Genomic DNA, 24,552 nt, shown 5'->3' on the forward strand with positions numbered 1-24,552 from the left:
TTTTCTGTATAACTTTATCAGACTCTCACACTGACACTGAGGGTTTTTGTAGGTATTCATTTATGCACAGCTATCTTAAGATCCCAGCACAGTGTTTTATTCAGGTTGAGGTCTGGATTTTAATAATGGAACATCTTGATTCTTTTTCTGTTTTTTCCCCACCCATCAATAAGGTGTTTGTGCTGATAGGCTGTGTTTGGTTTTCTCCAAACATGGCGCTGTGCATTAAGGCCAAACATCTCATTTCGGTCTTGTCTCTTCTGTTGAAAGAACATTATTCCCGAAATCTCATGGTTTGTTCAGATACAACTTTGCAAATTTAAGCTTTATTGCTATGTTGTATTTAGAGAGAAGAAGCTTAACATTTAACTTGCTGATTCGGGTTTGTAGAGTCTGAAATGTAGGTCTTGGGTTTTTGAAGCATTGTACAGTCTGAGTGTTATGGTCCCTCAGTCCTCCCTGGCTTTCTGTCTCTCTCCCTTGGTTTTCTCTAGTCTCTTCTTTATCTGTCCTCGTTTGTTTCTGTCTGTGTTGTGGATGGGACTCATTGCGGGTTTCTTGCTTTGGCCAATCACATCTGTGACGATGATCTCATGAAGCAGCTACTACTTAAGGTAGTGGTTAAGGGTCATTGTTTGCTAGATTGTTGAACTACCTAGTTAGGTCTTTGCTCTTGAGTCTCTGGCTACTGTGGATCCTCTGTACAGACTCCTGGATTCCTTTCGCTGGAGTGTGGTGATCCTAACTCTGAGATTAAGAGTGTATTGCCTGTAAATGTTGGATGAATGGATTCCCCTCCTTCCTGGACCCCCCTGAAGGGCTATTCCACTTCTGCATTGTGTAAATATCTATCCAATATAAATAAACGCATTTAACTGTGATCTTCCAAGTCCTGTGCCTGAGTCCAACCTGCCTGTTAGCCTTGACTGACCTTACTGTGATGTCAACTTCAGGGAACAGTGCAGCATTGTTAAAGCACACTTGAATGCTAAAACCTTTGCTTTTATAAAAGTTCTCACAGTTGCTGATAATTGGATAATGAAGTTGATTTCATTAGCAGCACTTGGCTGATACTTGCCCTCTAGTCACCCTAATTCCAATGAAAGCAGTTACGTTGAACAGAACCACACACACACAAAAACAGAACAAAAAAAAGTTATGAATTGATTTTTATGTCATTGAGTCAAATATTTGGTTCCCTGCAACCAAGCCAGAGACAGATTGACTGTCTGCCTGATCTCAACTCATTAGGTGTATAAACCAAAGCTGTCCACAGAATCACTTTCTTCCATTGCAACCTCTCCACCACTATGGGCAAGATGAAAATCCTATTAAAGGATGTCAGGGACAAGATTGTAGACCTGCACAATGCTGGAATAGCTATGAGACAATCATCAGGAAACTCGGAGAGAAGGTGACACTGTTGGTGTGATTATTCAGAAAGAAGAAATATAAAATAACCATCAAACAACCTCAGTCTGGAGCTCCATGCAAGATCTTGCCTCATGAGGGGTAAGTGTGATCATAAGAAAGTTAGTGGATTAGCTCAAAACTAAATGGGAGAAGCTTGTTGATTATCTGAAGGCAGTTGGGACCACAGTCACCAAGAACATACTGATAACACACCTAATTGCAATAGATTGAAATCTTGCAGCACTCCTGCTCAAGAAATCTACACGCCTGCTTTAACTTTGCCAGTGAACATCTAAATGACTCAGAGAAAGTGCTGCGGTCAGATGAAACCAAAATCTAGCTGCTGTGTTTGGAGAAAGACAAATGACTCAAAGTACAGTCAAGCACAGAGGCATAAACATTATGTTTTGGGGCTGTTTTTCTGTTTAGGGTACAGGATGACTTCACAGTATTGAGGGGCCAGTGAATGGGGTCATGTACCATAAAATCTTGGACAAGAACCTTTTCCCCTCATCCAGAATACTAAAGATGGATTGTGGATGATCATCCAGCATGACAATGACCCAAAACATACCACGGATGGAATAAAGGAGTGTCTAAATAATAAAAACATTAAGGTCATGGAATAGCCTAGGTAGTCTCCAAACCTCATAGTGTTAGGGATGGCTGTGTGGCAGGCAGGGTTGGACCCAAATGTAGGACTCAAAACACATGAATGAGCTTTATTGCTAAGCCTCAGGGGAAAAACTTGGAATACGAATACAAACTAAGAAACAATGGAACTTCGCATTGAAATACTAAACTACACTATGGGCAAAGAGAGACCGAGACAGTCTATACACAGATTGATGAGGGATCATAGACTAAAGAGACAGAGGAAGCAAAACTGAACAAAATGCACAGGACAAGGGACCACCAAAATAAAACAGGAAGGAACAAACACCGAGACCAAGATAAAGACACACAAGCTTCACATAGAGAGAGAAAACAAAACACAGAGAGAAGACCAAGGGAACAGAAAGGGAACACAAACGGAGATAAACAACCTCTAATCAATTGAAGGCACAGAACATAATCATAATTCTATAACACAAAGCCAGGATGTCAACAACACTAAATAGAGAAGTGTAATACAAAAATAATCAAAACTACAAAACCCTTAAACCTCGCCAAAACTCAAAACGACCATGACACATAGAGATGGTTTGACATCACACTGAAATGAATACAAATAACATCACAGACATCATGAATCTTTCACGTGAATTTCTATAGAGAAGAGAGGGAATTTGAATGCACAGCTTAATGAGTTATTAGTATGCACATGACTTGACATCATTTCATGAGCTAATTGAAGTAATTGCTGGAGAAAGACGTGACTCTCATTTAAGTTTGGACCTTCTTGGGTGCCATCCAAACACATCAGTTTTAACTACCATCTAAGGATGTAACCAGTGGAGCGAAGACATCGTCTGGCCTTGCTGAGCATGTGCCTCGCAGAGATTTAAGATAGTTCAGCTTGGACCAGCACAATGACCTTGCTGGATATTTTGGAGGATTCTTTTTTTTTATTCCAGTGCAAGTTTCTAGTTATAAAAACCATTTCAAACACAGTAATTAACACCAATGAATGAAGGTCATAATTTTAATAGAGTTTATTTACAACAACAAAAAAATCCTAACTTGGTATTGAATTGTTTTGCCAGTCAGCACATTTGGGCTACAAGAAGAAGCTTTCTAATGAGTATTTCTATAAAAAATATAAATGTATTTAAAATCCTGGTTTCATGTTGCAGCACATAAATCTGTCTGTTTTCTTATAGCATGTGGTGACACCTAATGTAACACACTTTAATTTGAGAAAACGTCAAGATGATTCTGTAATATGTAGGAGCAATAATCTATAAAAGCATGCAGTAGGCACAATGGCAGAATGGTTAGCACTGTTGCCTCGCAGGACGAAGGTCCTGGGTTTGAATCAATCATCTGGCCTGGGCGTTTCTGTGTGGAGTTTTCATGTTCTCCCTATTTTTGTGTGGAATCTCTGTATACTCCCTCTTCCTCTTACAGTACAAAAATGCAGTTAGGTAACTGGTTATTCTAAATGGCCAACAGTTGTGAATAGTTGTCTGTCTCTCTATGCTAGCCCTACAACAGCAACCTGTCCCGGGTGTGCCCTCTCTCTTGCCCTATGGCAGCTGGGATAGGCTCCTGCCACTCTGAACTGGAAGCAGAACAAAATGGATTGATGATTTTATGGTTGTTGTAATGCTTTTAAAAAGTTTTTACTAACAAAATTAATTTCTGTAAATCTGAGAAACTTGTGTGTTTGTACATTACTGTAACCCAAACTTCTGTTTGGCATTTTCAAAAGGCCTGGGATCATGTGCTTTTATTTGTTTTATTTGGACATTGATATTTACCTTAGAATAATAATATAAAACAATGTAAAAATGATGTCTATGCTCATTTTTAATGTTTTTCAATTTTAGCAAATAACCAGACTTGGTTTAGGTGGGTTAAGTCATTCCCATATAAAAAAAAATCTCTATTGTCAAAACTTGTAATGTTAAACAGTACAAATAACTGTGTCTCATTTACACTGGAGAAATTCTGCTCACCATTAAAGTGTATAGTCATTATCTGAGGTTATGATGGTCTGCAGGGAGAAAACCTGATTTAAACTGAAGCACTGTGTGGCAGTGTGAAAGGTGATAACATGTTTTCAACATATTGTTTGGTTGAAAAAAAGTCCTGTGATATGGCGACCCCTAGTGGGCGTTTGTCTTAAAAACGTCACAGAGATTACAGAGTTTATTCTTCAAAATTAGAATTTATACATTTAAAAAAAATGTAACAGAAATGATGCAGCGCAGTTTGGTTGGAGGTGCCTGTATCAGATTTTTTTAATGCATACTGTCAACCAATTTCAATAAACCTTTGCTTATATTGTGGATCACTGACTGTTAGCATGAAACAAGGACTACTGTTAGCTGAATAACTCAAATATCTTTGTGAAATGAACAGAAATTGTGTACTTATATAAGGCTTTCATCTCATCATCATTGGAGAGTAAAAATGTTAAACATTGCATAACTAATATGTCTTCTTTTTATTATGGTTGTTTTAAAAATAAAAGAAATTGGGTAAAGATAGAAAATGCGATGAATCATCACAGACTGCTGTCCACAGAGTGCGATCAGCAGATACGCAATCAAGGAAAAAACGATTTGACTAAATGTCGGACAAAGTCCGTTCCTTTGCTTTTTCTTTTCCCGCTTCTTAAAGGCGCATAAAAACAAGCTGTGTTTACTGTATTATTTATTGATTTTCTGATTATGTTCAGATGTTATGTAAGACGGTGTTCTATAAAGTCTTATCTTCCATCAGAGTTGGTGATAAACTTAATCCCCAAACTACCTTTTCTTTGCAGCAGTATCATGCACACACTGCAGCCTTAACCACACCCCTTCTCATGTTGCAGCAGATTGGGTTTTTTTTCCTCGTTTTTTCCCAGAATACACCTGGAAAAGTGCAGTGACGAATGCATACTGATGGAAAATTTAGCAGTAGGTTGAGAGCATACTTTATAAAACTATTCAGTAAAAATGCACATTTTGGTTTATTCATTCGTTCATTTTATTAATTCCATATAAATATAGAAATATATACCTAACTTGAAATTTTGAGACAATAAATTACATTTTTGACTCGCCTCTGCCTGACAATTATTTATTTATTGAATTATTTATTTATTTAAGTGGTGGAAACAAGTAAAATCTTGCATTAAAAACAGCACAATAAAGTAATTAAATAGTAAAACTGTATTTATAAAACTTATTAAAAAAGTTATAAAACTTTTTTTCTTTAAAACTTTTGATAGCATGATTTTACAACAAAAAAGACAGCATGGTAAGCCAAACATAAGTAAATACACAAAAGAAATGAAGCAAAAGTTCCTCATCATTTCAAATTTAAATATGAAAAAATTAAACTTTGAAAATTATAGAAAAAATACACAAGAAGTACTGTGATAAGGCCAGTGAATAAGTTACTTTAAGAAAAAGTTTATCTTTGTGCTGAAAATACTACTGTGGTGATAATAAAATGTTCAGTTTTAGTATAAATTTGTCAAAGGTAATAGTAATAATAATAATTATTATTAATTTATTATTTAAAAAGAGTCGGTCCTCAGTCTGAAACAGGAGTTACTCGGCTTGTGACTGAACTCTGAATGCTTTGAGTCGTAACGGATGAACGAGTCGTTCGCGGACTTCCCATCCGCAGATGACAACAACAAAACAAGCACAGCTACTAGAGAGGGTGTTAGCGTAGGTAGCCACCTGAGATAAACAACTAGTGGTTTAGTCCGTGTGCTACACCATTACGGCTGGAGTTTGCCAAATTAGAACGTTATTATACTGAAGCATGCTTACTTTGTGGAACTAATTATGACTGTCAGTTATTCTACTCTGGTTTAGTATACCCAACATTAGCTGAGGGGCTTGCTAAGCTAGCTCTATGTATGCCAATCCAAAACGGGTTAGCTAGCTAGCTAGAGTGCTAGCTTTTTAGCTAGCCAGCTCGCCAAGGCGAAGCCAAGAGCGAGAAGAGGGAGATGAGCAAAGTGAGGTAAGACTAAAGACATCGTTTATTTTAAAAATCCGACATGATATCTCATTCTCATAAATTATAAATCCAAACTAATGATTGTAACTCCTCTAGTTTATGGTTCTAAATTTGTCGACGTTAGTGTTGACTATCCTGCGCTAGCTCGTTTTAGCTAATAGCCAGTTAGTCAACGGGTTATTATTGACTAGCTAGCCTGCTAGCAGCTGTTGGTGACCACTTCTTCGGTGTTTATGATGACGGACTGGAGGCCTGGAGGTTATTAACAGCGGTTGAGTGTTTTCAGTAGACATAAAAATGGCAAACATGAACCCCGGTACCGGAGTATGCCTAAAGGATTGGAGGCCCCGCAGATATACAAACCGTTAACGTTGTTAAAGACAATTAACAGACAAGCAATTCAGAAAGCAGTGTGGCTTTTAAGTTGTTTATCGTTGTAACGGCTAACATAGCGCTAACTGTTTTGTTCTATCTTCAACTTTAATTAGCGCAGCCCATTTTGCATTATTAATTTCAGAATAAACGCAAACCCGTGTGAAGAATCTACTACTTCAGGTAGTTTCAAAAGACAGATTGTGTCTTTGGTTAGAATAATATGTTGGGTCACTATCTGGTTACCAAACAACTAGCTAATAGCCCAGCCTACCGTGTAGTGACTCAGCTACCAGGCTAATTATTCGGTAGGAAACAATGCACGGGCTGTCTTTGGAAAAGTAAAATGTAGTTATATTGCCTTTTTGTTGTTGAGTTAATTTAAATGACTGTACTGCATAAGCACACTCTATAGACTCTGTAAAGTATATTGTTATAACTACTTATAACATGCGGTGTAACAGTATAATATCAGTATAATATAAATATTACTCAAGTAGTTTTGTGCTCTGAATAAATGGCACCATTACTTGTCTTCAGAATAGAATAGAATAGCCCTTTGTTGTCATTGTACATGCACAACAAAATTATGGGTGCTCCACACCAACTTTGCAGGGATAAAATATTAATGGTAAGACAGCAGGAATAAATAATAAACAGGAGAAATAAATACAATCAAGAGGAATATATAATTCAATTTAATGATTTCAGGGATGTTTTTATTGTCTGTTCTCAACTACATTTTTTGCGTTATTGTGTAATTTTGCAGGGTTGTGGTGAGTGACTAAATGAACAAGACAGGCAAGAGGGAAAAACTCTGGGAGATCAAACATGAAGTTGTATGTGTTCCAGGTCAACAATGGCAGCACACTGACATTTGATACTGACCTTGCTGTCCAAACGTAAGAAGCTGGCATTGTAATATTAATCTGAAACAGTGGTCAGTACGCCTTGCTTAGTGTGACCTAAAAAGTGTTTTCCCTCTTCTCAGTGTACAGGAGCTCAAACATGCCATCCAAGCCAAATATAAAATTGCAATTCCACATCAAGTCCTCGTTGTTAATGGAGGAGAATGTATGGCTGCAGAGAGACGGGTCTGCAGCTACAGTGCTGGCACTGTGAGTTTTTCAGTTTGTTAGGTGTTGATTTTATTTCCTTGAATATATATAATGCTCTAAACACTGTTATTTTTATCTATAGGAAACCAACCCTATATTCCTGTTCAACAAAGAGATGATCTTGTCTGACCGGGATCCAACGATCCCCAAAACCACCTTCTCAATTGAGAGTGAGATTCAGGTCAAGGTGGAGGAGTCTCTTTTGATGCCAGCTGTCTTTCACACTGTTGCCTCTCGAACACAACTTGCTCTGGTAGTTAACAACATTTTTTTAAACCTTGGCCTGAAAAAAGTTTTTGAATGTATTTGCCATGAAATGTTTTTCAACTGAATTTCTTTACAAGAAATAATAACTAATCAATCATCTGTAGAATACTCTGAAAATGTTCTAATGTTGAGTTAAATATTTGTTAATCCCTCCAGGAAATGTTTGAAGTTGCCAACAAACTTTGCTCTTTCTGTGAACGTTTGGTTCATGATGAACACCTTCAACACCAAGGCTGGGCTGCTATAATGGCGAATCTGGATGACTGCACCCTATCTTATCAGAAGTTGCTTATAAAATTCAACACAGCTTATACAAATTATCAGCATGATCTGGAGGAAATCAAAGTGAAACTTACAAAGTAAGTGTTACTGTGTAACTGTGTAATGTAAGTAAGTGTTGGTTTGCTGATCTTTTTCAATAAGTTTAAACCTAAAATGCAAAATATTGTGTTTTTATTGGTAAATAAGTCTACAGAGAATATGCTAGAGGAACCATTTTAAATAATGTAGTTATAATGTTATTTTTTTAAAACAAATAAAATAGTAAAGAAATTGAACCAGTCTCAACTCACAAGAAGGTTGATTCTGATCATCTGGATGTAGTGTTTTCAGTCGGAGAAATGTTTCGTCACTCATACAAGTGCCTTCTTCAGTCTCAGCTGACTGCAGGTTTCTCCAACCTTATAAACAGTAAATTTGCACAAAGACTGAAACTAGAATCAACCTTTTAGGATTTACTTACCTGGATGAGCATGCATCAAGACAAGTCTCAACTCATCTTTTGTTATAATTGCAGGTTAGGGACAGCAGTTTCAGTAATGGCCAAGATACCTCTGCTGGAATGTTTAACACGTCAGAGTTACAGAGAGAGCATGGAGAAGTCCAGCTCAACCCCTGCAAAGGATTCAGATGAGACGGAAGAAGAAAAATCGACTGACTCTGTGCTCTGCACAACTGAAACACAGATGCCCTCTAAGTCATCAGCATCCTTCTCCGCTTCAGGGACAGCCACTTGTGAGCCAGCTGAGGACCAGGAATCAAATGAAATGACTGACAGTGGTGGCCTGAGAGCTGCACTATTAGATGATGACACACCAGAGCTCACCAACCCGTCCGTGTTCAATGTTACATTATTAGATTGGATCAACGTCCAGGACAGGCCCAATGATGTGGAATCGGTTGTAAGGAAATGTTTTGACTCCATCAATAGGGTAAGTCATTGATCTATTTTTAAAAAGGTCTTGGTGGATTTTTAAATGTGCTGTGTTAAATTGGGATAAGAGGTTTGACTTTGATTTTGTGTCTTTCAGCTTGACCCGCGGACCATTCAGCCTTTCCTAACAGAATGTCATGACACAATTTCCAAGCTAGATAATCAAAACATGAAATCCATCAAAGGGCTTGAAGACAGGTTGTATGCTCTAGACCAAATGCTTGCAAGCTGCAAGAAGTTGGTGAATGAACAGAAAGAACTTGCTCAGGTATGCAAAGAAAAGCAGTATTAAATAGTTTTCTCTGCTTTTTGTTGTGTTATGAATTGTGCTCACATGTTTTTGCTTCCAGGGATTTTTGGCCAATCAGAAGCGGGCTGAAAACCTGAAGGATACATCTGTTCTGCCTGATTTGTGTATGAGTCACACCAACCAGCTGATGATCATGCTGAACAACCACAGAAAGCTGCTGGAAATTAAAAAGAAGTGCACCACTGCCAAACAAGAGCTAGCAAACAACCTTCAAGTCAGACTTAAGTAAAACCGGAAACCATTTCTTTTTCCATATTAATTGCTGATCCTGACTAGGGCTGTGCGATATGACCAAAATCTCATATAAGACATCTATCGTCTGATAACAACATAAATTACAAAAATTTTACATTTTCTGTAAATTCTGTGAATCTCGGGCAGCTCGACTTCCGTGAAGTGTTTCCAGCTGGGTGTCGCGTACCTGGAGTCAGGTGTTTTAATTTTAGACATAAGTTGTAGCGGCTGCCGTTTTCTTTGTGAGTGTTTATTACACAGCATGCTGCGGGGAAAAGCCTGCTCTAACGTTTGAGTCTAAGGTTTATTTTTTTAGCACCTGACGGCTCTTTTTTTACTTCTCATCTGTGAATACTCTGCATACTCTTTCACGTGATTCAGTTTATTTTGAAAAGTCTCAACAGGAGCTTGAGCTTTATTGTGAAAGGTTGTGGAAAATAAACAAGCGGACACGCGATGGTTTTACTGTTGTTGTTGCTAATGACAGCGCATAAAAACAGGCACTTGTCCGTCTGTAGTGTGGTTATATTAAATATAAGAGAAAGAGAGAACTTTAAGAAATTAATATAGCCACTACAGTGACCATCAAAATAATGAAAAAATATTGCAGTAAACAGTTTATTTTGTGACACCATGAAACAAACAATAGCATAAAATGAAATGATAGACGTTTTAATATCGTCATCCGATATATATCGTTATATCGTACAGCCCTAATCCTATGTTTAATAAATTGTACCTTGCTGTATTTAATATATGTTTAAAAAAATGTGATTATGAGAATTATGTTTTCAAATTCTAATGATTGGAATAATTTTAGATGGTGCTGCTACGTGATGCTTCATGCAGACCAGGATGCAGAGAAGCTTCAGGCTCTATTCAGACTTCTAACCGAGCTAATGGAAAGAGTGAGGGTGGTGGAGGCCCTCAGTACCGTGCCCCAGATGTACTGCTTGGCAGTCGTAGAGGTAGTCAGGAGAAAAATGTTCATGCGCCACTACAGAGAGGTCAGTACTGTTATTAGAAACTAATCATGCATTCAGATGTAGCAATTTAACAAAAACAGTCATCTCAATAAGATTTACAGAAATGACAATGTACAGTATGAAATCATATAATGAAAAATAGTATAAAGTACATAAAACCACATATATAGCCTAAAGAAAGGGTTTCTTTTAAGAAGATTCTGTGTGGGTTCCATCTGGGTATTTACACTTCCTAAAAAGTTATCTCTTTATATTAATTGGTTATTCAAAATTATAAAGATGTGAATGGTGGTCTGTCACTGTGTGTTAGCCCTGCAATGGACTGATGACCCAATCCTGAATTAAATAAGATGAGGGAAATGAATGGATGGATGGTCTTTGGGGGTTTTGTTGTGAGAATTCAGCTCTGTTTCAAGTGTGTAAGAAATAACATTATCAACACAAAGTTGCAACCATTAGGAAGCCTGTGCTAACAGGGGGAATTAAGTTACTGTAATCAGCTATGAAGTGTCTAGATGTGTCCAATTTTCTAACATCTGGCCATTTGTGGTGTGCTGTGTTGGCAGCAGCAGAAAAGAAAATAATGCCTAATTTGTGATATGTTATGACAGCTAAAGGTGTGTGACTTGTGTCTAAGCAATGTACGGTCTATGGTAAAGGTGCAAAAAGGGTGCTTAGCTCTGAGAAGGTTTGACTAATAAGACAGATTTTTGATGATTTTGCTGAAACTTTCCTTTATTTGAGCTTAATTTTTTGGTCTTTATTATTTCACAGTCACAAGAAAGAATAGAAGTTAACACTTTGTGTTTTGGGAATTGCTTGAAAGATGGCTCCTCTGATTGATGTAGTTTTTGGCAAAAAATGTAACTGCTCGTTTTGACGGACGCTGCATACATATTGGCTTTTTTTGAAGAGTGCCTGCAAGCCTTCCATTAAGTTATGTCTAAATGCTCAAATCTAAATAACATTAAAACGATGTTAAGGAATGTAATCTTCTTGTGAAAATGTTTTTGAAACATAATTATTAATTTATTGCATAATCTTAATTAAATTTTTCTTAAATCTTTTCAGTGGGCCAATGCACTTGTCAAGGATGGAAAACAACTTTATGAGGCAGAGAAATTTAAACGGGAATCCTTTGGGAAACTCTTTCGTAAGTGTTTTTGAGAAACTCTGATTAAATAACACACCAATTCCACGTAAGAACAGAATTTTGACCCAGTTACTGTTTTATTTATTATTTAGGAAAGTCTTTTCTCCGAAATCGGTTGTTTAGAGGACTTGATTCATGGCCTCCAACATCATTTTGTGTAAGTTTGATTGAATTATCGTGTGTATCACTTTTTCTTTGTTAGCACTATTGTTTCACACTGTTTGACAGTCTATTTTTTTCATGGTTCTTAATTGGCTATAGACACGAAGGCCAAGAAGGTTTGATGATGAACTTCCAGACATCTCACTTGAGGACCTGCAGTACTTGAAATCTTGTTGTCCTGTTGAGGTGCAGCCTTTCCTCATGTAAGTCACTGTCTTGAATCATTAGTGGTTTTAAATATCATTAAATGGGGTTTTTTGAGAAAAAATGGAAAAACTATTCGTTAACTACCAATAGTTAACATAACTGAATTTATGGTTTGTTATCAAAATAAGCTGTTTAGTGTTCAACCAGGTCCCTGGCACTGTTTGTTGGTTTATTTAAATGCATTTATCTTTGGTTTATTTAAATAAATAAAACAATAAAGATATAAAAAGCTTTAGATATGTAAGAAACTGAATAATGAATAAATCATGGGACATGTTGTGGTTGGTCTTACTTGGGGACCAAGTATGTCATAGTTGGAGTTGTTTATAGTTCTTTATGATGGAGATTATGTGAATAATCTGAATATAGTCTGAATGTGGTCTTACAACATTTTATGCAGATTGCACTTTGAAATGCAGGCTCTCTAACGCTGTAGAGCAAAATATTTCAGTTTAAACTAGATATTAAAAAGTTAATTTAAAAAGTCAGACTATAATTAAGTGCTAATAACCAGGATCATTATAACTTGGTAAGACTATAAAGTAAAGGTCCGATATGATCATCTATAAGTAAACGATCTAAAGTATTGTTTGAGCTTTATTTTTATTTTCAGTTGCCGTCAGTTGCATTTGTCACTGCAGTGATGCATAGTTTCATGTATCACATAGTTCACAGTTTTAATTCTACTGAATTAAGGCTTTGCTCTTTATTTACCCATTACTGTGGTGATCATGGTCTCAGAACTCTGTTAATTATGCCTTTTCTTTTTCATTCGCCATGTACTCTCTTAACTAAAAGGGAACATACTTGGAGTTGATCAGCCAAACTTTGTTAACAACTGTTTAATCCTTGATTAAGTTAATCAATTCAAGAAATAAGTTTCAGCTTTAGACTCAGTTTGCTTTCTTGAACAGATTCTTGGTGTGAAAAGTGGCCTAAATTTATTCTGTTATCTCTTAATTGCATCAAATTGAAGACCTTCTAAGCAATCTTTTTAAACTGAAGAAATTCACAACATAGTTTTTACCAATATGTCCGTGTTTGTTTAGTTTAAAAAAATCTTTTTCTGCAGGCTTCCCACAGTGTGCAACTTTGAGCCCTTAAATCACCACATAGAGACACTTCACCAGCTGGTCCAAGCTGCGCAGAGCGTGGACGAGATGTCACAGACGATTACTGACCTGCTAAGTGAACAAAGGGTAATGATTTACCTTGGTTATATTACACATATATGTATTTGCTGTCCTAGTCTGAAATGAACACATAACTTAGAACAACTATCAAAAAGCAAACAATACTGAGGTATAACTTTAGGTCAAGCATTTTCTAATTTTTTTCTTTCTTTTTTTGTAATACTGTTTAATTTCTCTTTTCGTATTAAGATTAAACTCCAACTTGAAGAATATATTTATTTATTCTTGGGTGTTTTGTTTTTTTCTCCCTAGGCATCTTGTAGTCAGAGTGCCCACAGATCAACTACATTGTCTCCTCAGTCTGAAATGCCTGCTACCACAACAGCGGTGTCGCCCAAAACTCCTTCCTCTCTCAGCCTTCAGGGCCCCAGCTGCCAACCCCTTCATGTTCCTGTCCCAGCTCCTCTAGAGGACTTATCGCCAGACAGCATTGATGCACAAACATTTGACTTTGAAACCATTGGCCATCCAAACATGGATCCAGTCCTACAGCAGGGATCCCTTGATTTAGATTCTCTGGCAGAAAGCCCTGAATCAGACTTCATGTCTGCTGTAAACGAGTTTGTGATTGAAGAGAACTTGACCTCTCCAAACCCTATCAGTGATCCTATTAGCCCTGAAATGATGGTGGAATCTTTGTATTCTTCAGTCATTAACGCTATTGATAACAAGCGAATGCAAGATACCACAATACTAGAGAGAGAGAACTCAAAGATCGCTGTTCTTCAGCAAGTTATTGAGAGGTATCGAAGTGCTGCAGAGGAGTCCCATTCCAGCTTAAGAAATGCAAAGGATGACCTGTGTCATTTACGAGGTCTAGTATTAAAAGAACAACATGACTTTGGCTTTGTTCTGCGTAGTATGAGCACAGAGGTGCACAATATTGTGGATAGCATCTGTCAGACCCATGAACAAGCGTTGAAGGAGCAGCATCAAAGTGAGCTTCTGGCCATACGGCAGGACTTTGAGAAGGAGGTAAAGACACTAACCAAGGAAAACCAAGTAAACCAGAATATTGTTAGAGATGTTCAGCGTGCAATGCTGGAGCTCGAAGGGCTTATGGAGCGCAAGGAGAAGGAACTGACTCAGCTTGAGAATGAGAGAGAGCGATGGATTCAAACGGATGGTATTCAGACTGATAAGATCACCAACCTGGAGCAGATTATCAGTGATCAAGCTGAAGAAAATAAGAAGCTTGCAGCCTCAAGAGACTCTTTGGCCACTCAGCTTGAGAATCTGCACTTTGAGATTGAACGCAGTCAGCAGAAGATCCGACAGGAGCTGGAAGTTGTTGCACAGACCAATTTAAAAGAGTTGGAGGACAGAATGAAGCATGAACACAAGGCAGAAATGGAGACACTGACCAAGGGTAACCACGAGGCTCTGGAAAATCTTGCTGTTGAAAATAGTGTTAAGTTAAGCGAGGCAGCTGATCACCATGCCACTGCTATAAAAGAGAAGGACAGTCAGGTCAAGGACTTGGAGGCTCGGATAGCTGAGCTTGCAGAACTCCGCTGCAAGTTAGAGGTGGAGTTAGCCCTCAAAGAATCAGAGACAGAAGAGTTAAAGCGCTTGTTTGAAGACTCCAGGATACAGCAGGAAGAGGCTGTCAAATCCCAAATAGAGGCGGAGACCAAAGTTCTTGGTGAAGAACTGGCAGTTGTCAAAAAAGAGCTTCAGCTAAAGAATGAAGAGTATGAAGTGGACCTAGCAGAGCTCAGGACTCTCATGAGGATTGAGAAGGACCACTGCATCTCAGAGCTTGTTGACAGACACGAAGAGGAGACTATTTTGTTGAGCAACAAGCTCTCTTCCCTGCAGCAGCAAGCCCAGGAGGCTGAGAGGAACCACGCTGAGCAGCATCGGAAACTTAAAGAGGAATTAGATCAGCAACTGGCTGCTGTCTGTGAAGAAAAAGAAAAGCAACTGAATAGTTTCCAAGAACAGGAGCAGGAGTTGAGGACTGTTATCAGCAGTTTGCAGCAAGAAAATGACCTGCTTTCGCAAAAAGTAGAGCAGGACAGACTTGCATTTGAGAAACATTTAGAGAAAGAAAAGGCCACTGAGGCTGCAGCACCAGATGTCTTTAAAGACTTAGAGCAGAAAGAGGAGATGGAGAAGAGACTCTTAGGCAAGATTAGACAACTTGAAAATGAGCTTCATGAGGTCCGGTCCTCAAAAAGGTAAATGTTTAATCCAAAACAAGTTTGCTCTTCATGTTTCTTCACATTATTTTCACAGTTACAGGTTCATCACTTGGCTGATTAATGTTTTTGTTAGAGGTATTATGATTTTGCATTTTCTGTAAGTTGTTTTTAGTTTTAAATTTGGGTTTTCAGTTTAGTTTCCACAGTTTCCTGTGCTTAGGTTAGTTTAACATTCCTTTTAGTATTAACTTTAATATTATTATTATTATTATTATTATTATTATTATTATTATTATTATTATTACATGGGTCGTTTTTTCAGAATTTAAGATGTAATAAGTTAGGAAAAGTACAGTAATAAAGTGTAATATTGAGGCCATACATCGTAGCTTCTGGATTTCTATTATCTATTTTTATTTCAGTTAAAGTGTTTTTCATGGTTAGTTTTAAGTAGTTTAAGTTGATAACTTTGTTTGCTATGTGCCTTTCAGTGATGAAGGGTTGTCCCTGCATGCTGACGGACGTGCAGATGCTGGAGCACCTCTGTCTCTAGACTCAGCACTACAAGAGCGTCTGCAACAGGAAAGGGCCTCTCTGCAACAGGAAAGGGCCTCTCTGCAGGCACAGATGGAGCTCATGGAGAAAAAGAAGAATGAGGAGATACAGAACATCAAAACATCACTTATTGCAGAGCAACAGGTTTGTATTTGCTCTTGTTAGCTTATTTTAGGGTTCTGCTTTTGTTGATATTTGTCTTTTGTTGATATTTGAGTGCGGACCTATGCTAACATACTTGTGTGCAGTCTTCCAAAAACCCAACCGCATGTGACTGAACGTGGATGATGCTGTGCATAGGTTGAATGCCTGCTGGTTGAAAACAAGCTGGAACAGAAAAGAGAGCAACAGCGGAGTTCATAATAAACGGGGGAACTGTGGGGGAAAAAAACCATCAAAGATCATCACGCACCGACAGTCACTGCATTGGACACAGCAGAATTTATGTAACACAATTCAGCTCTCTTGTATTTTCTAACTTTGCTCCTCTCTATGTGGTCTTTAAGTCTGACGTTATTAGGCGTTTCTGGGTCCAAACTCGTCAGTGATTAAAGTCAAACAAACACTGCGGCATCACTAAGAGATTAAAAACTGTCTAAATTATTTCATCTGTAATAAAATGATTAGTGTGGCTGCTCTACCAGGTGTAACAATTAAGTTTAACATCCAGGCATCCATAAAAACAGAATTTCTGAAATTTAATGGAGTTAGAAGTTAGCAGGGAGTTAGCTCGCTAGTTTCCATTTAAATATAATATACCAGGTTCTGACTGAGAGATTTCTGAAACAAATTAAGATGTACAGCTCTGCTATCACTTCTGACATAAATGAAGACAGAAAACTAAACAGCAGTGATGTTTGTAGTGTTACTGAAGTTGAACTAGCTTGTATATAATGATGTGCTACGTGAATGCTAGCAACACAGCTATGTTAGCATAATATAAACACAGTGAATCCAGAGGATGAATGCTAACTTTTTTCCAGTCGATAAAAATTAACGCAATGGTTAGGGACAAATGTGATTGCATGGCAGGATGCTGTCAGAAGAACAACTGAGATAATCCATCCACAATATGAGGTTGGTTAATAATATACTGCTGTATGAGCTGGGCAGTAGTTACATTGTATGATTTTAAAAACTGAGCGTTAAAATGAATAGTGGTAATAAAACCTGAGAGAGAGGCCGACAGTGATCACTGCCCTTTTTTTAGGGGCTTGTCCAGATTAAATAGAAAAAGATACAAGGAATTAAAACGTGTTAAAAACGCAACAGCCTTAATAAACGCAGAGTAGTTTGGACCTAGAAGCAGGGTTCATACGTCATCACTTAAAGACCAGATAGTTGGCTAAAGACCAGATAGTTGGCTGAAGACCAACAAGAGCATTACCAAGAGTAGCCCACAGACCGCTTGTTTGTGACACTGCCCCCAGGTGACAGCAAACAGCTATAACATGTAGCAAACGATCTGCAAAACTGTTCATAGACTCTGTGTATGTCGATGAATGGGAATAGTAGTAGTAGCACTAACGTGTTTCCTTGGCCATAGGAGAGTGAATGCAATTAGCAGTGGCCATCTTCATTTAGTCAGTCATAAAGTGTGTTGTAAATGGAAAAAGCTGTTTGTGAAGGGGATAAGACCTAAACTAACTCAGCTGGAAGCAGCATACACACAGGAAGAAACTAGCGGCAATTTGATTACCAGAGACTTGCAGCACTGACAGGCTAAATAACCTTTAGCTGTGCAAAGAGGGGTGGATGCCTATTTAAACTACTGTCAGTTTTGAGGAGAGCAATTATTGCTGCAAACAGTGGGAGCAAAGAGATACCATTGACTGACATGACAGTGCGGGGGATGTATAAGAGGGTTACCAGTGAACCTTAGCCTAAAATGTCCACTATAGTGTCCAGCTGTCAGCTACAAGCGATGCACGGTGACCCAATTTCTTTATATATGCACAACGCTTCTTGTTTGGCAGCAAAGATTTTAGCATGGCAGGCTGCCATGGAGAAATATTAGCAGTAGAAAAAGTGCTTGTCAGTATAGCGTTATGGTAGTGTGAAATATTTTAAATACAGTTCATCCTCCCTATAGACAAAAGCCTTCAACATGCCATCAAAAGTTTCAGTGTTGACCTTACAACCCTTGTGTACTGAGTATTCAGTACTTAAGGGTCAGATCTCATCCATTTTATAAAACCTACCTTTAGTTTTCTGTCTTTTTTCCCACCTTCCTAAGTAAAAGTAGGGATGACTAATACATTGGCAACTGGATGAATGACACCGTTTACATATTACAGGTCATAAAATATTTTTCAGGATCACCTAGGGAACCAGAGTCTGGATTTTCCTCTAGGGACCAACTAGCTACAATGCTATGGACGATGAGCAGATCGCTTCATATGTGGACAGACATTTATTTTACTGTGCTATAGATTTTGTATTATTTCATTTACTGTTTACGAAAAAAAAATTGAGGACATCTCACCTTACTTTGCTACATCTCCCTTTGTAGTTGAACCTGATGAGACTTGCAACAAACAGAATTGTTAGGAGCACATACAGTTTGATTTCTTTTGTTATTTATTGTCTGGTGTAATACATGGATGTACGATACAAAAATATCAAAATACTAGGAGTAAAAGCTAACAAAACAACTGTAACTCCCATGGCTGCATGCTGATCTGTGTCCTCAGAAATTGGCAATTAAAAATGAAATAATTAATGCTTTGATATAAATGCTCTGTTCTCACTAAAATGGTTGTTAAGCTTGTCAAAATTTTTAAAATGTTAATAATAATAATTATTAATCTTTTTATCCAGACAAATTTCAACACAGTTCTAACACGAGAGAAAATGAAAAAGGAGCAGATCATCAGTGATCTCACGGAGAAGTTGCATAAAGTTACCCAGCAGCAGGAGAAAGATAAAGGTGAGTGTGTACTGTCCACATTGAACACTGTTTTTCTTACAGTTTTGGAAATGAGACATCATGGTAGCACCTCATGAATATTCATTACTTGTCCTGTTCGCTTGTTCTCACTGCCATAATATTCATTTTTAGGCTTTTGTCAAAAATAATGTTATTTTGTGTTTGTCAGTGGTTTTTATTTATACTTTTATTCCAGCTCTGATAGAGAAACTGTCTGAGGACCGGGCTAGTGTGATGCAGGAAAAGAAACATTTGGAAGAGGAGCTCAACCGTTTCCGCAGCACTGCACTGGTGTCCTCTGCCTTCTTCAACCCTAATCCCTCAGCTCAAGATGCCTCAGAAGCCGGAGCAGCAGCAGCTAGAGCTCTGCCCGTTGCTGGGGCTTGTTCTTCTGAGCCCCTCACTGAAACTGATAGATTGGCCTCTGTGGCAGCCATTCGAGATGACGAACATGTTGATTCAGCAGTGGAAGCCAGCATGGTGACCGTCCAGTAAGCATCTACTCTAAAATAAACATTGTGTTTAGAGTCTGAAATACGTCCACGTGATTATGTGCCTGACACTATCACTGTTCATGGGGAAAGAAAAATCAGAGCAGCACACATTAGCAGCACGGTTAGGACAGGTATCCTAACCAGTTATCCTATCCTAACCTCACCTGGTTAACAACTATGTGGGCTGCATTTGGACAATGTGTTTATCCTTACTCCACACTTTATATTTCAAACAACATTTGCAAAATACGTAAGAAACCTTCTCACCTGCGCATGATCTTGTAGCCACAGTTTATAGAGAGGTCCATGTAAAAGGAATGCACAGAATTTTGGTTATTCTATACATAATAGTTTTTGTGGAATCTGTGATGCACAATGTAATGTAAGTCCAAAAGTTTGGATAAACCATCACTGGTTAAAATTTTAACAGTATATCCCCTTCAAGGTCATCTCCTGGCGTAGTGATGCATAGCTTGCAGCTCCTGCTTCACTGAGATTGCTCCCTGGATGGCCGTTCTGACCACTTTTATGTGTGCATTTTTTATTTCATCATTGAGCTCACATTTACTTTGAAAACAGACAGTAACGTCTGCATCAAACTGGCCATACCTCACAAGGCTCATTACTATTAATGACAACCGGTGCTCAAATGACATGACAGATGAATCTGCACTATCTAAACTCAAAGTCCATAAAGTCAGGGGAATGACAGTATTCACAAGAATGTACACAGTAAAATCCTCCCATATTGTCAGGCGCAGTTGATCAGAGTAGCTCCTACAATGAACAATCCCTACAGGTGCAAGAGGGCAGGGAACAATGTAGAGCTTCACAAAAGGGCCGTAATGGAACTTGAGGACAGTTTTTGCCTTTTTATAGGTTGGGTAGTGGGATCTCTTTGACTGCACCTTGGATTAAGATTTTAGTTACAGTTTAAGTTGGACAAGGAAACTACGAGAATCTGAGTGTGTTCATTTCTGTGCATTCGCAGTGCTGCAGTACGTGGATTTTATTGCGCCAACATGTTAATCTCAAACAAATTCATAGTGAAACCTAAAAAGGTTTCCTTCATAGACAGTAAGTTTTGTTTAGATGCCGTCAAATCGATTGCGAGCCAGAGAAACAGACTTTTGTGTTGTGTTTCGAGAGCCAACTGTATAAACTAGCCAAAAATGGACGAACAGAAGAGACATTTGACAGTCCAAGGAAGGGAGGCTAGGAACCGAGAGTGTAAGTTAAAATAAATAAATAATTTTTTAAATTCTTAATATTAAGAAGCGCCAAGTGGTCACAAGTCAAAAAATGTTATGATTTATTTATTTAGTTTTACCTTTTGTATACTGCATCTTGTTAATTTTTGTTGTTGTTGTTTTTGTAGTGATACTATGATGTCAGAGGAGAAACAGCGGATAATCTTACTTGAGAGGGTAATTAGACATGCTGCATCTTTATCATTGCATCTGACTGGATAAGAGTTTGTTTGTGTAGGCATGTCTGACTAATTCATTTAATATATGTTGCAGACTTTGCACATGAAGGAAGAAGAAAACAAGCGTCTCAGTCAAAGACTGGTCAGTTTATCATTTTCATTATAGGCTATGAAACAATTTCTCCACCAGGTGGCACTAGCATCAAAGAGTAGAATCCTGACCCAGGAGGCCAGCGAGCTCAGTGAATAAAAATGAGTCTTTAGGAAGAGGATCATTGAAATGTACAAGGGGTGAATTTTAGTGAAGCACAAACTTGTATACTAATACAAATGTCAAAAATGTACTTTTCTGGTGTGAAAAGATTTAGTCAATACTAATATTGCATAACTCGAAGACTGGTATAGTTTAGATTATGATATAATTCTGTTAGGTGGTAAAAGTATAAGAGTTCAAAGCCTATGTCACAGACAAATGATTTAATAATCCCCAGTGGAAGTCAGTTCTTGTTAATATTATTAATTTTGCTTTGATAACGTGAGTAATGTTGCCCTTCTCTTCTGTGTAGATGTCTCAGAGCATGTCGTCTGTGTCATCACGGCATTCAGACAAAATCGCCATCAGAGAGTAAGTGAATTTTAAAAAACGAAACACACAGGGCCTTAACATGTCCTTGCTGATGTGTGTGTGGTTTTTCTGTCATTATTGTGTACATTATTATGTATGTAGGTATAATTATACACATATGATTACCGTTAATGTATTTTCTTTTGTGTTTTCATTTTGCAATTCGGTTTCATTATCATTTGGTCTCTTTATTGGTCTTTTTTTATGTTTCAGTTTCCAGGTAGGCGATTTGGTTCTAATCATCTTGGATGAAAGGCATGACAACTACGTGCTCTTCACAGTTGGTCCCACCCTCTACTTCCTCCATTCTGAGTCTCTTACTGCACTGGACCTCAAACCAGGTCAGCTTCATCAAACCCTTTTGAGTTTAGCGTTGTGTCATTGAAATTTATTTTACACATTTCTTTTTTAATAATAAAATAAAAAGGCACGACTGATTGTTTTCTGATTTTTATATATATATATATATATATATATATATATATATATATATATATATATATATATATATATATATATATATATATATATATATATATATAAATCAAACATGAGAGCTTTGTGTGTTGTGTGTACATGGGTGCTAAAATAAAATGTAGTTTAATCTTTGTTCTTGCTACTGATGCTTGTTGGCTTTATTTTACACATAGAATTGGTGAACATTTTCTTAAGTTTATTTAACGATGCGATTTGTTTTCTTGTTTAGCATCAGGGACCTCAAGACGGCCGTGGGTGCTTGGAAAGGTGATGGAGAAGGAGTATTGCCAGGCAAAAAAGGTACTTAAGTACTAAAAATACTTTGTTTACATATTCGATTAACATTTAACCCTGTTTTACTTACAGTTTCAACTGTAGGCCTATAAGTGTCTTTTTTTTTTTTTAATATATTTTTTTTAAATCAGAGTTGGATTTTTTTTAAAGTCATGTCAGTAATGTTCTTACAATTAAGTACAAAGTTTGAACCTTCATTGTTTCTTGTAATGATCTCTCTCTCCTTCTCTTCCTCTCCTTTTTCAGGCCCAAAACAGATTCAAGGTTCCTTTAGGAACCAAGTTCTACAGAGTGAAAGCTGTTCCATGGAATAGAAAAGTATAATAGCCAAGTAATGAGCTAAAATGTATATTTATATAGTTTAATTTTTGAACAGAAACATCACATAATAACTCATAACTTGAAAATCGAAAGACCTAAAAAATGGAAAGAATTAAGATCGCCATCATATGGTTTTGCATTTTATTTTAAAATCCCACCTGCTATCACTTTTTTTGTTCTTTTAAACCCAGATTTGTTATTGTGGACCAAATGCTATTAAACTTATTAGGGCAATGCCCTATACACTGTGGCATAATGCCATCTGACCTGTATGTAAACTTAAACGAAATTTGGATGTTCAATATTAGTTCTCATTATCAGCATTTGTCCTTTTGTGGAAAATACTGTCATTATCAGCATAATTAAATGAAAAATATACATTTATTATAAATGTTTATGGAGGAATGTTCATGGCATGCATATTGATATATTTTCTTTGATTTACTTATCCAGATAAATGTTGTAGTTGGAAATGTAGTTAATGCTGTTTGTTACTCACAAAACAGTATGGCCCTGTGTCAATACTGAAATGTACATTATGACTGACTAATGGAAACAGTCGTCTTTGCAATCCTTGAAATGCACTTTCAAAACAATGCTTTTGTTGATTTGAAAAGGGAAGTTAATTGAGCTGTCAGAACTAAGTAAATATATCAGCACAAACTTCTCACTATCATAGAATATTGATATGTAGAAAGGAATACTTTGTGACTGTGTTTCATTATCGGGAGACATTGTATATTACCCATCAAATCACATGTAACAATAAATTACTGTATTGTAAAAGCTAGAGTTTTGAAACAATAAAGGACTGATCCCAAATGGATTCAATAGTTTTTTTTCTTTCCTTTTCATTCTTTCCTCTGATGCAGAAATGTAACAAATACTTATGTGCACATTAATATTACAGGTGAGATATTTTATGTTTCATTGGGGAGGAGAAAGCCGACAATTATTATTTTTCACTGACACGTCATTCTAACCATTTTGTATAAAACAAAAACAGCAGAAGCTTTTAAGGCATATATAGTAAATGGCACCTATAATGATGATTTTTAAAATTTTCCTGGGGGAAATTCAGGAGTCAATGTGGAATAGCATAGTATAGTGTATTCATTTGATTTAGCATTTTTGCTTTTGTGGAAACATTAATGTTGGCACGGTGCTGCAGGAAACAGACTTCAAAAAGGCTTCAAATCGGGGCCCAAGAACGATGCGGCCCTCATGGAGAAGGAAGCCCACCAACATCACTTTCCCAGTTCACAGCGGGGAGCATAGCAGCTCTCCGCCGAGCACTCTCTACCATGTGGGTCTAGGGGTGTTTTAACAATGTTTAGCTCTATTTTCTCCATTTAGCATAAGCCTGTTGTCACATTTGGATGGCTCCTTCATAAATTGATGGTGTGATTCCTACAATTTCGGGACAGGCCTGAATGACAAAATATGCAACACAACATTCGATACCGAGGTGCCTGGCAAGCACCAACCATGTGCACTGGACAGGCTCTTAGTGTAAATGTTTACAACCCCCCACTGAGCTCAGTGCTGCTGGGAGTCACTCTCATCAGGCTGAATGGGATTTAACACTGCCATGTGTAGTCTCAAGCTAGTCTAGTCTCAAGACTTTTTTTCGTAACATTTTTGAGTTCTTATCTTTAGTAATGAATGTGAAATTTGGCTGCATGCTTAGTAAGTCATAGTGTAGTGTCTGTATTTAAATGTCACCAGTTTAATTTATTTATATCTTTAACACGCACACACATACATAATGAGCTTTAATGAAATGACAATTAGCAAAAATTATGTAGACTACATCTGATATATATATATATATATATATATATATATATATATATATATATATATATATATATATATATATATATATATACACGTATGTGTGTATATATGATCAACCAGGTCATTTAAATTTAATTTGATTGAATATGAAAATCTGATTTCATAATAAAAGGATTTAAATAGAAATTACTGTAGTCTGAGTTAATCAGGTAGTTCCTTCTGCA

General features: G+C 37.3%; 1 protein-coding gene across 1 annotated transcript; it reads left to right on the top strand.

Moving 5' to 3' along the window:
• Window positions 1–5,626: 5,626 nt before the first annotated feature.
• Window positions 5,627–23,354, top strand: rb1cc1 (RB1-inducible coiled-coil 1). The gene is made up of 23 exons (XM_082514505.1): window positions 5,627–6,045; window positions 7,184–7,316; window positions 7,406–7,532; window positions 7,615–7,785; window positions 7,956–8,158; window positions 8,596–9,010; window positions 9,110–9,280; window positions 9,363–9,547; window positions 10,377–10,563; window positions 11,614–11,695; window positions 11,788–11,852; window positions 11,957–12,060; window positions 13,137–13,263; window positions 13,510–15,440; window positions 15,896–16,103; window positions 18,780–18,888; window positions 19,085–19,379; window positions 20,761–20,809; window positions 20,906–20,953; window positions 21,378–21,436; window positions 21,650–21,777; window positions 22,143–22,213; window positions 22,454–23,354. Exons 2-23 carry the CDS (start codon window positions 7,246–7,248, stop codon window positions 22,529–22,531), a joined length of 4,884 nt encoding a protein of 1,627 aa, XP_082370631.1. The 5' UTR covers window positions 5,627–6,045; window positions 7,184–7,245; the 3' UTR covers window positions 22,532–23,354.
• The last annotated feature ends 1,198 nt before the right edge of the window (window positions 23,355–24,552 follow it).

The sequence above is a fragment of the Aulonocara stuartgranti genome (genome assembly GCF_965226115.1).
Source record: "Aulonocara stuartgranti genome assembly, chromosome: 18".
Lineage (NCBI taxonomy): Eukaryota > Metazoa > Chordata > Actinopteri > Cichliformes > Cichlidae > Aulonocara > Aulonocara stuartgranti.